At 49.0% G+C, this 11,950-nt stretch overlaps 1 protein-coding gene across 3 annotated transcripts; it reads right to left on the reverse strand.

Moving 5' to 3' along the window:
• Nucleotides 1-6,347: 6,347 nt before the first annotated feature.
• Nucleotides 6,348-10,884, reverse strand: Gjb4 (gap junction protein beta 4). 3 transcript variants are annotated; one of them, XM_031378711.1, is made up of 2 exons: nucleotides 10,751-10,884; nucleotides 6,348-9,056 (listed from the first exon to the last, which is right to left on the reverse strand). In XM_031378711.1, the coding sequence occupies exon 2, from the start codon at nucleotides 8,715-8,717 to the stop codon at nucleotides 7,917-7,919; it is 801 nt and encodes a 266-aa protein (XP_031234571.1). In that variant the 5' UTR covers nucleotides 8,718-9,056; nucleotides 10,751-10,884; the 3' UTR covers nucleotides 6,348-7,916. The 3 variants fall into 3 exon arrangements, with proteins under 3 accessions (XP_031234571.1, XP_031234573.1, XP_031234572.1); XM_031378713.1 differs by having other exon boundaries at nucleotides 6,348-9,053; nucleotides 10,751-10,880; XM_031378712.1 differs by having other exon boundaries at nucleotides 6,348-9,165; nucleotides 10,751-10,880.
• Between the last annotated feature and the right edge of the window lie 1,066 nt (nucleotides 10,885-11,950).

Here is an 11,950-nt window from a genome sequence, read left to right on the forward strand (position 1 = left end):
CTTGACGCGTCATTCCCATCATTCCCGAGGTACTCCCCTTGCAACTAGCATCTCTCTTCTTCCCATCCTTCTGGCAGCCACCATTCTCCAGCGCATTGCTCATGCTGGGTCTCTGTTTGCTTGGCTTTCACGTCACCTAGTTCTTTCAACTCACATCTACAGATGTCACTCCTGCCTGCCTCCGTCTTCGTGAGCATCCCGTGACTCCACAGGGCTCATTTTAGTCCTTACTTAATTCAACCCACAGCGGAGTCTGATGATCGCTTTCTGCTTGTGCTTCTCACGTCCTCGCTTCCTCCTTAGTGGCGCCATCTTCTCTAGGCTCGATGACTCTCAGCTGGCTTTCCTGAACTCTGCTTGGCCACCTCGAGCATCTTCTCATGCCTCTCCTTAGTCTTTGTACAGATCAATCTCACCAGCCTCAAGTCACCATCTACCATTGAGGCCCATATAAGCCGGCCTTCCTATATGCCCAGTAATATGACCCTGTAAACAGACTGAGACTAACCTGAATCTATGAACTTCTGGTGTGGTGGGAATGAAAATGTATCTTGTTGACATTTAATTTTTTTATTTTGTATTATTATTATCTATTATTATTATTATTATATAGGTGTATGTGCCATCGTGTGTGTGTGTGTGTGTGTGTGTGTATACCTTATTTTTTATGTGTATGGGTGTTTACCTGCATGGATATATGTCCCCACCAGAAGAGGTTGTCCTATACCTTGGAACTGGAGTTACAGATGGTTGTAAGCTGCCATGTAGATGGTGGGAATTGAACTCAGGTCCTTTGCAAGAGCATCAAGTGCTCTTAACTGCTGAGTCATCTCCTCTTATATTTTATAAATACATTTTGGCTAAACTGTTATACTTTGAACACTTGGGCCAATGTTCTTAGAGTTTTGTCTCCATCAAAAATTTATTTAGTGTGTGTGTATGTTTGTGTGTGTGTGCACATGGTGTGCTGGGCACATGTACAAATATGTGCATGTGTGTGGAGGCCAGAGGTCCACCTGTCTACACATGTCCAGTACTTAGATTGCAAATGTACAGCGTTCTGCCCACCATTTTTACATGGCCTCTGGGGATTGAACTCAGGTCCTCAGGCTTGCACAATGAACACTTTATTGACTGAGCTATCTCCTCCCCAAAAAACTTTGTCCAAGTCATCTGTGACACGGTTATTTTTTTTTAATCGTTTTATGTCAAGGACTCACTAAGTAGCTGCGAGCTAGAGTGAACTGCATCATTCTACCTCAGTCTCACAGGTTCTGGGATCACAGGGATAAGCCACCACACTCAACAACAGTAATTGTGAATCAGTATAAGAAACTTGAATTTTTGTTCTTTGTCACAAAACCCTACCTGTATAACTTAAGGAAAAAAAATATTCACTGTGAGTGTTCTTTATGTTTTCAAAATAATTTTTACAAAGTGTGCTTGCAAAAATAATACTTAAAATTATAAGGCCCTGTCCTCAGGAATAATGATTAAATCTATGCCAGATATCTTTGCCTTCCATGTTCTTCCTTCTGATTCTGCCAAGTGACCGTCATGAACATCCAAACGCCATTGACCGAGGTTCTTTCAGGCTAATGAGTTTTCTCCCAGAGAACAGTTTGTTGCTAAAAATGCAGTAATCGAGAACCCACAGTGCAGGACATTTTGTAAGGGCTTCTTTATAGGAAACCCCTCCCTGTGGGCAGGCAGCTGTGGAGCAAATCCTTGTCTTACATTTAACCAGTTTTAAGGACACCTCCCAGATGTCCATCTCTGGGCTAACAGTGCTCCACCAGCAAGACTTGGACGCTGCTGAGTCAGTCAGCTGACCCACTTTTATTGAGGCCCTACTGCAGGCAGAGGACCAGTCCAGATGATGGGAGTGTGTGTGTATGGGGGGGTGGTGTCCAGGGTGAGCAGACCATAGTCCTGGGTCTTGAGAGACTCATCTCAGTGACACCCTGGAAACAAAGAGTTTTTTTTTCAAAGCCAGTTAAAAGCTATGAGGACAATAGTACAAGGTCATCTGATAGAGAGACCCATGGTGGGAGCCCCTGGGGAGGCCCTTCGGGAATAGAACTGTTTCAGGTTTTGCTGATGAGACAGATGTGTGATATTCTAGGAGTGGCCAGACAAAGCAGGTGTAAAGACCCGAGGTGGTGGGTCAGGAAGTGACCAGTGTGGTAGAGAGGAAGTGGAGGGAAGAGCTGGAGAGAAGAGAAAGGCTTAGAGAAGCAGTCCCTGCCTCCAGGGTCCTGTAGACCCTGGCAAGGAGTTTGACTTGCTTTTATTTTTTATTTTATTTATTTTTTTTATTTTTTGGCCATAATGGAAAGCTTTTTGAAGACGGCTCTAACAAAAGTTTTTGGTTGTTGTTGTTTTGAGATAGGGTGGTCTTGAACTTCTGCTCCTCCTTCTGACTCCCTGAATGAGATCCCAGGTGTGGGGAACCACACCTGGTTTTATGTGGTGGTGGGGACTGAGTCTAGGCAAGGACTCCACCAACAGAGCTACATCCTCAGCTCTGATTTTAATCAAAAGAGGGAGTTAATTAGATTTGACGCTCATGTCAGTCAGATCTTTTGGGCCACTGAGGGGACGAGTAAGGGTGGAGGTAGGGAGTTGCTGCAAGGGTCCAGATGTTGAAACTAGGTGTCCTGGCCTTGGACTGAAAGGCTCCGTGATAGCAGGAAGTGATGGGGTTTTGAATATATTTTGGAATTACTGCCTGTATGACTTGCCAGTGATGTGGGTGTGATTATGAAGAAAGAGGCTGCTAGGCATTTCTCTCCCCCTTCTTCTATGAGGACGAGTGTGTGTGTGTGTGTGTGTTTCCATGTGTTGTGGCACATGTGTGTACACTTATGTACGTGTGTGTGAAGGCCAAAGGAAGGCTTCCTGTGTCCTGTTCTAGTATGTTCTACCTTATTCCTTTGAGACAAGGTCTCTCATTGAATCAGGAGCTAGGCTGGTGGCCAGCAAGTCCCCCAAATCCTTTTCCCTCTCCAGTCCTGGGGCTATAGGCATGGCTTCCCAGCTTTTTATGTGGGTGCTAGGGTTTGTGCTCGCTCAAAAGACACTCAGCAACAGAGTCATCTTCCTAGCCTGAGCAAGTGAACGGATGAGGGAGGTCATCCTCCACCTGGATAAGATAATGGGAATGTGAATCTACTTTCAGTCAGATCAATAGGAAGTTGGAGATGTAACTGTGCCCCTCAGGGAAGAAGTTGTCTGTGTACACACAAACCATCTCCACTAGCATACAGATGGTTCTATTGATGGTGCTGACCACGATAACTAAGAGAACTGGGCCCTGGGGCATCTTACACTGATAGACTTAAAAGATGGAGAGGAAGCACCTTCAGAGATTCATAAAGACCATGAGTGGGGTGGCAGCTAGGGGACGATCGCTGCTTGAAGGCCGATAGAGGATGAGATTTAAGGAGGGGGCCAGTGGCTAAATGCTTCTGAGGGAACAAGATGGGGTGGGAAGATTGAACACTGGGTTTGCCAAATTGGAGACCACTGGGAGGAGAGAGTGGAGACAGACATACAAAGCTCTTAGAGGAGCGTGCTTTTGGTCAGTGGTAGGTAACTGGAGAGGAGGTGTGGAATTGAGAAGGGGTTAAAGGGAGAGAGAAGCCAAATATGATAGCATATTTTCAGAAAGGGGATTTGTGAAGGAGAGAGAGAAGAGCCCAGAGTAGAGATGAGGAGATGTGGTCTGCTGGCCAGGTGGAAAATGGATGCCAGGCACAGGGCTGCTTCATCCATGCTGCAGAGGAGAAGGCAGAAGGATGAAGGACTGGGCAGGCATGCTAAGAAGATGGTAGTTCTGTTAGGATAATCTTGAATATGCTTCCTGTTCTTGCTTCCCAGAGACATCAATGTCTCTCAGTCAAGCCCTAGGATTGGGGAGAATAGGGGCTGAAGAATGAGGGAAGAAAAGGTACGTTCTAGTTCTCTTGGAAACTTGGGTAAAGTTTTAGGAAAGTATAGGATTGCTTAGAGATGCCAGGGACTCAGCTTGAGCTTCCTTGTCAGATATTTAAATTGAAATCAGAGTCTTCAGAAGGCCCAGCAACAGATGCCTCTTGGAGAAGGTCTCAGCTGGCAAAGCACTGGAGAGACATAGGCAAAAGCAAGGGCTGGGGAGTATTTAGCAGTCAGTGACCATAGGGGCCCAGGGAATCTAAGCTAGGAGAGAACCAGGGGTCGGGGGCTGCGAAGAGAGGTCATGAGCAGTGAGCAAGATGGGAAAGAGGAATCGCTCAGTGAGAACCAGATTGAGTGATCTGGTAAGACAGGAGATGAAGTTGTTGTACTGATGTTACAGATGTGCGGAGGAGGTCTGGGAGGTAAGGAGGTAAGGTTTGGTGGGTACAGAAAAAGCTTGTTGCAAGTGAGAAGGTCAAGGAACTGAGAGGCCAGATGTGTTAGCTATGAAGACAAACGCTCTGGTAGAGAGCAAGACAAGGGAGATAGGGATTGCAATGGCTCCAGAAAGGATGGGGGGATGACCAGGTATCTTATTTGTATCTTAAACTTAACACGTTTGAAATGGAAGTCATCTTGGCTCCCTCAAGTCTGCAAATCCACGGCTCTGGACTCACTAAATGACATTGGCATTCAGAGCTAGAGACCTGAGTGTCACATTGATTCTTCCCCATGCTTGGTCCCCACACCCAACCAAATCAACAGATCGTTCTGAGTCTCAACTTGTAAAGCCCAGCTACCTCTTTCCATGCCCACTGAGCACACCCTGGCGGTTCAGGTCCTTGTGCTTTCTCAGGTCCTTACACCACACTGCAAACAGGCAGCCCTGCCTCAGTCGCTCCACACTGCAACCATGGGCGTCACCCCCTGTGATAAATCTTTCCAGGGACTTACTCTTGTTTTTAGGATGAGGTCCAAGATCATTAGCAGGGATCTGCAAAGAACACATTACACGAACTTTCCTGGTTCATTTCAGCCTCGCTCCAAACACTAGCCCCTCAGCTGACTCAACCACCCTGGCTTTCTTTCAGCTATCGGATTTTCCCTCTGTTGATTTATAAATGCTGTCCTTCTCTATCCAAAGTCCCATTCTCCAGCACTTGGCAAACCCCCTCTCTCTCTCCTCATATCATTAGGAAGTCCCAGGGAGCCCTTTCCTGGATGCCTGGATCCCAGCATCCCACGCTTCCCCAGGACAATAGGCATTTGAGACTCATCCTTTTCTCTAGGATGTAAGCTGTGTGAACCTGGGGTGTGTGCTCCATTCTTCTCAGAGCCTATCATGGAGGACCTGACATACAATGAAGCCGATATTATCTGTTGACTTGAATCCAAGGAGAGGCTCTAAGGGTGGGGCATCTGCGGGTGATGACAAGGTCTGGCGCCTTGTGAGTGGGAAGCTAAGTGTCTCAGAGGACAAGAAAGTCATGGAATAAAGAGGGCAGGGTGAAGCACAGGTGGTCCATGTGGCCCCAGGTCACTTGCCAAGGCAAGAGAAGAGCAGATACCTGGCCATGGGCTCAGTCTTCAATGAATGAGAAATGGGCGGCATGGACGGGAAAGGAAGGAGTGCAGACAGCAGGGAAGTACATTGAGGATTTCTCAAGAAGGAGGAGGGCTGAGTGGAGGCCGGAGCAGTAGGAGGATGCTTGAGAATGTGGGAGATACAGGATGAGACACCTCAGTGGCCTCAGCCACCTCTGCAAGCCTTGGCAGGCCAGATGATAGATGGTCTCCACCTGGCCTATGGTTGAGGACATGAGAGCTCTGGAATGTGAGGGCTTTATGGGAATGGTCAGGTGGCATTGTTCCTTTTACTGGGGACACCAACTCCTATGTCCCAATGTTAGCAGCTCCTGGGGAAATGGTCTTGACTGACCCAAAGCTACCTATGAATTCCTGTTGGATTTTCTGCCACCAGGGTCAGGTCAAACCAGTGGCTTGTGGGAGTGTCCAAAGGATCAGTATTGTCTACTCAAGTGGGACTACTCTGTGGTGGCATTTATGATACCTCTTTCCAAATCTGGCAAGCTCTAGGTCCCTGTGTACACACCCAGCCTACCTCAGCCCTCCTCCCCCTGTCTCGTTTCCCTCCTCCAACCATCATAGATGCCAAAGCCTTGCCTCTAGCTCCATTTCCAGGGAGCTTGACCTGAGACAGATGATTCTGAGCTGGTCTCCCAATCAGCATAGAATGTAGAGGCTACCCAGTGGGCTTGGAGGGTTTCCCTACCCATAAGCAAGATTTTTAAACTGGATTTAGTTAACCACAAGAAGCCAAGAGAGATAAAGCCACTTTGCTGAGTTCCCAGGTGTGGCAGAGGGTTCAAATAAACAAGACACGGTTCTACTCCAAGAGGCTCACAGCCCATTTACTCATTTAGCAAACATTTATTGAAGGCTGCAAACCTTGTGACTCAGCATCCTGCCCTTAAAAAGGCTCACAGGCTAATGGGTATCATTCTCAGGTATCAGCTATTCCAGCCCAGGGAGAATGGCAGAGGAGAGAGGTCTGAGCTGGCATGCCAAGTGGGGAGGCTGTCCTTGAGGTTGGAGACCATTTGCAGAGGAGACAGGAGGGATAAGAATGACAAAGGTTGGAGGCACATTCATAGCATTGTGGATACCTACACATTATCAGTAGTGAACTGAGGGAGGGAGCCATGAGGGAGAGGGAGATCAGTAGTGCCAGTTTGGAGGCAATGGGATTAGGGGTGGGTGTGTTGAAAGAAATGTTAAAGCCAGAGGAATGGTGTCGTCACATCCGTGGACTGAGTAATTATTCCATCCAGGTGTGGAGGGCAGATCTGAGAGGCCCTGTGGAGGACTGGTGGAAGGCTGTGGGGTGACAGAGAAGGTGACTTAGAGGCTCTCAGAGGCTGGAGTCAGTACTCTGAGGTGCTGTGCTGAGATTATGGGCTGTGTTAGGAGCTGATGGGTGGGGAGGGAGACAGAGTTTGAGGATCATAGGCCAGTGCTTGGTCTGGACAGGTAGATAATGGCAGTGCCCTCTATAAATGGGGCAGGGTCTCTGTGAAGAGGGCAGCTTTGTGGGAGGAAGGCAAGGCCAGTCGGGAATTGCTAGTCATGCTATGAAAGTACTTTCCCTGAGAGTTATCCAGGGGCAGCTTGTGGACTCAGAGGCAGGTCCAGGATAGAAAGGTGTTTGTGGGACTGTTAAGGTGTGTGTGGTTATAGGGCAATGGGAGGATGAGGTTATTCAGGGAAGTGTTGAGGGAGGATGATGGGGTGTGGCATGTCCCCTGGACCCTTGGGAGGCTCTGCCTTTCCCTTGTTCTCTGCGCCATTCTCCCATCCTCAAAGGTACTCCCTGCCTGGGACCTGCACTGGGCAGGTTGGGAGGTCAGGGAGTGGAAAACAAAGGCCTGCTAAACTATACACAATGGATCAGGGTCTCCAGGGCTCCCTGTCTCCTTGCCTTGGATAGCTTGCTGCAGAACTGTGAGGTCTCTGGTGTGGTTCCTGTCTTTGCGGTTCTTCTCCCTGTCCTAGTGGCACTTGTGTGTGTGTGTGTGTGTGTGTGTGTGTGTGTTTGGTGTGTGTGAGGATGGGGTTCAGATGACCACATAGCTTGGCTTTCTTTGAGAGAACCACCTGGAACATCACCCCTGTAAGTCTCCGCCTGACTACAAAGCACTGGGAGCATCGTATTTATTAATGGAGTTGAGATACTCTATCGACAAATATAAAATCCTCACCAGCCATCAAGTCCCTGGAGGCTCAGGTTCTAGGGACTCAAGGGTGCTTCCCATCTTCCGCTAGCTCTTGCATGAACTTCCAGAGTCCCCACAGCCATGTTCCCCACCTGACCTACTGCAGAAGACCACACTCCCTTCGCCCATTTTCCTGGGTGGCTTCAGTGGACGGGCAAGTCACCTCATAACCCTACCTGCAGGTCATGGATACACACCCGCATCCACCGTGGCCGTTCCGGCCTTTGTTAGGATCGCACTCTCATTTTGAGGGTGACCTCCTTGGGAGATCACATATGGTGGGCACGTGTCTGGTAGTTGGTGCCTTCTGGAAGCTTTCCGGCGGCGGGGACGGGAGACCTCCATGCATCTCTTGCCCACCAGGTAGGCGACCTCACTGAGGTTGAGTAGAATACAAATGGCTGCTGTGACTACCATGAAGTAGGTGAAGACCTTCTTCTCTGTAGGTCGGGCGATGTAACAGTCCACGGTGTGGGGACAGGGAGTCACAGAGCAAGCTACCACTCGGGGCATGTCATAGTCCTTGTAAATGCAATGGAAGATATAGAGAAATCCCGAGTCCACAGCAGCCTTAAAGATGAGGCTCAGTAGGTATGTCCACCACAGGCCACCCCTCTTCTTGCTCAGGTTGCTGTACAAGGATGGAGCGTTGGGCCCATGTTTGAGTCGATGTTTCCTTTCCCGCTCTTCTCGATAGGCCACATGCATGACCACTAACAGGGAAGGACAGGTGACCAGGATGAGCTGCAGGGCCCAGAGGCGCACGTGGGACACGGGGAAGAACTCGTCATAGCAGACATTGGGACAGCCTGGCTGCTTGGTGTTGCAGATGAAATCCTTTTGATCATCATCCCACACTTCCTCCGCTGCCACCACATACACCAGCACCCGGAAGATGAAGACCACCGACAGCCAGATGCGGCCCAGTGCTGTGGAGTACTTGTTCACGCCACTCAGGATTCCCTGGAGAAATCCCCAGTTCATGCTGGCTGTGTCCTCACTGCCTCACGTGGACGTGTGTGCACTCGCGTGCTAACTTAACCCTCTCAGGCCCTGGGAGTCACGAGGCCTGGGAGAACCTGCAGGTGGATGTCTTTGTAGATGATGTTGAGGACTAAACTGTTTCACAACCACCACGGGGCCATGTGTGTCCTCATTCACGGTGACTCAGCGATGGGATGATCATGTTCCCCATTTCACAGGAAAGTGTGTGAAGGCTGAAAGGTGAGAGGTCTCCTGCCCGAGATCTCAGAGCAGCAAGTAGCCCATGTGGTCTTGAATCTTGGTCTTCAGATTTCCACGAAAGTCAGTGTCTCTTTACTTCTACAAAGTAACAAGCACGTGGGAGATCAACACCACATATGCCATGCCAACCAACCTGTGTCTCAACCACAGCGGCCCAGAGACTTCTAGAGTCAGATGGCTTTGGGGACTGGATGAAGGTGAGAAAGACAGGGTTAGGCAGGCCTTAACTGGGTGTCAGATTCATTGACGTTTTCCTGAACCCAGGGTTGGGAATGCCCACCTTGGCCCCTTGGGAGATTCTCAGAACAGTCTCCATCTTTACTCCTTTGTGACTCTGGAACTTTCTGAGACATCCCTTTCTGAACTAAGCATAGGCTCTTCTGAAGTCGGTGTGGCTTGGCCTCTTTCCCACCCTGCTGTGTCAGTGCAGAACAGAAAGGTATTCTTTTTTTATTCATCTCTTATTGTCTTGAGATCTGGACCCACAGTGGGTCCCTCTGGAATTCCAACCATTTCATTGGTGTGTGTTTATATGTGTGTGTGTATGTGTGTGTGTAAGGGATAAAGAGTGTGTGTGTTTGTGTGTATATGTGTATTTGTGTGTATGTGTGTTTGTGTGTGTATGTGTGTATGTGAGTGTGTTTGTGTGTGTATGTAAGGGATAAGGAGCGTATGTGTGTGTTTATGTGTGTGTATGTGTGTGTGTTTGTGTTTATGTGTGTGTATGTGTGTGTTTGTGTATGTATATATGTGTATGTGTGTGTATGTATATGTGTGTGTGTGTATGTGTGTGTAAGGGATAAGGAATGTGTGTTTGTGTGTGTTTATGTGTGTGTGTATATATATATATGTATGTGTGTTTGTGTTTATGTGTGTGTATGTGTGTATGTATGTGTTATAAGGGATAAGGAGTGTGTGTGTTTATGTGTATGAATGTGTGTGTGTATGTATGTATGTGTGTGTGTATGTATGTGTGTGTGTGTGTAAGGGATAAGGAGTGTGTGTATGTATGTGTGTGTTTGTGTGTGTGTATATGTGTTTGTGTAAGGGATAAGGAGTGTGTGTATGTGTGTGTATGTGTGTGTATATATATGTGTGTGTGTGTGTGTGTGTGTGTGTGTGTGTGTGTGTATAAGGGATATGGAGGAGGCAGAGGCTGGGTTCTGGCATAGTCTTTGCTCCGCCACTGATCTTTCTCCCCAGGTGCATCCCTCTCCTCTGACTGCCTAATTAGTGGCTGTCTGATAGTCATGTCTCTCATTTGCAGAAGGCCGTGTTCTGTGTACCCCATCCTTGCTCTGCTCTGCTCTGGGGTGCTTAGGGTGCTCCATCTCAAGCCCTCCTTGTGCCATCCCTGACTCAATGCCTGCCTTCTGCAGCCATGTATTCCTGGGACACGTGCTGAGCCCCCTCTGTCTTCCACAGCTGGGAGCATCGCCCATACCGCAGTGGCCCAGGCTTCTGTGTTAGTCTGCTTGAGGCTGGAAGCCAAACCGGACGCCTCTGTCTCCTGGGACAAAGCTTTTTGTCAGGCCCAATACTCTCTCAATGGATCCAGCTAAACTGGCTGTGACTTTTCTCCAATCACTTCTAGATTCTTCCGGGGTCCTCTGGCCTCCCTCTTGTATAGCACATTTCCTCCCCGCTGTGGAGTTTTCCTAGGGTTTCGTCAGAGACCCTTCCCTCCCCTAATCCCCTCTGGGAAGCTAAGTCCCCAGCCCTAGGTTTCCCCAGGACCTTTCCCCCAGCCATGTCTAGTTGTCAGTCCTCACCCTTCTTGGGTCCCCGTGGGTCCTCACTCTCCTCCGGGTGCCGGCTTGTCTGTCTGCCTGAGGCCGTCCCAGGGGCAGCTTTTGTTCCTTACTTACTAGCAGGGTGGGGCTTTCTGAGCCAATGAGCCGAGAGAGAGTGCTGGAGTGGGTAGGCAGGCTGGGCAGAAGGACTTCCCTGGGCACGGTGGCAGAGCAAACACCTGTGGCTCATCTCTTGGGCCCACGCCTTATTCCTCCGGCCTGTCTGGGTTGGTAGGTATGTGGGTGGGACTGGAGTGATGGAGGCTGGAGTTTGGTGTTAAAATATCCAGGTACGGGGGATGGTGCTAATGACATAGATCCTGTTCCTTTCAGCTTATCATGTGTGTCCCTCTCCCTGTGCCCTGGTTCCTAACTCTCTCTTTTGTCCTCAGGCAACTGGTTCTGAGATCCTTAGTAGTTGGTTTTTATGGAAAGGGACACACTTGATTCGGCCTATGACTTGTGATATATACATGGGCTGGATTTTAGGCTAGTCTGTTCTGGAACCCAGACAAGTCACCTGGATTTTTGAGACCCACTGCCCTGCTGGAGACAAGGAATGCAGGTTAGTGATTTGGAAGGCTGCTACTGGCTTTGGGCCAGGCTTATAACCTTGTCGTGTGCCCTGGGGTCCTAGGTTTCTGTTGGAAATGGCTCTGGGGAAGTCCCAGCAGGGGCTACAGAGAGGTGCTGGTCCGGTAGGGACAGTGAAGGTTACTGTATACCCAAGGAGGGGCCCCTCTGCTTCACTTCACACAAGCATTTATTGAGCACTCCCTAATAGCAGTGATTCATGAGTATGTGGCCTTTTTGGCTGGCTAACTCTGGTTGTGCCAGGTGCTTGCCAGTGCTCACAGTGACCCCCACAGGCAATGCATTAATAACTCAGTTGAAGTTGCCTGACTTCTGATGCAGCCACACTTACCCCAGAGTCTGGGTGTTTTCCATCGCAACATATGGTTCTGCCGAACTCCATCATTTCTGCAGACACCCACAGGCCAGACTTTTAGCTGGGACAAAAGGCTAGCTTTGGAACAGTCCCCAGGCGAAGCTAGAGACCCCCCCTTTCTAGAGGAGAGGAAAACCCCTTGGCTCCAGGAAGGGTACAAAGGCCAAGAGCAAAGGGCACATTGAATCTGTGAACATGTCTATCTTTTTTTTTTTTTTACTCTTTTTTTT

The sequence above is a fragment of the Mastomys coucha genome, unplaced genomic scaffold (assembly GCF_008632895.1).
Source record: "Mastomys coucha isolate ucsf_1 unplaced genomic scaffold, UCSF_Mcou_1 pScaffold18, whole genome shotgun sequence".
Classification (NCBI taxonomy): domain Eukaryota; kingdom Metazoa; phylum Chordata; class Mammalia; order Rodentia; family Muridae; genus Mastomys; species Mastomys coucha.

Bases quoted from the DNA above. Each gene is read 5' to 3' on its own strand.
- Gjb4 (XM_031378711.1), bottom strand. From the start codon at position 8,717: ATGAACTGGGGATTTCTCCAGGGAATCCTGAGTGGCGTGAACAAGTAC.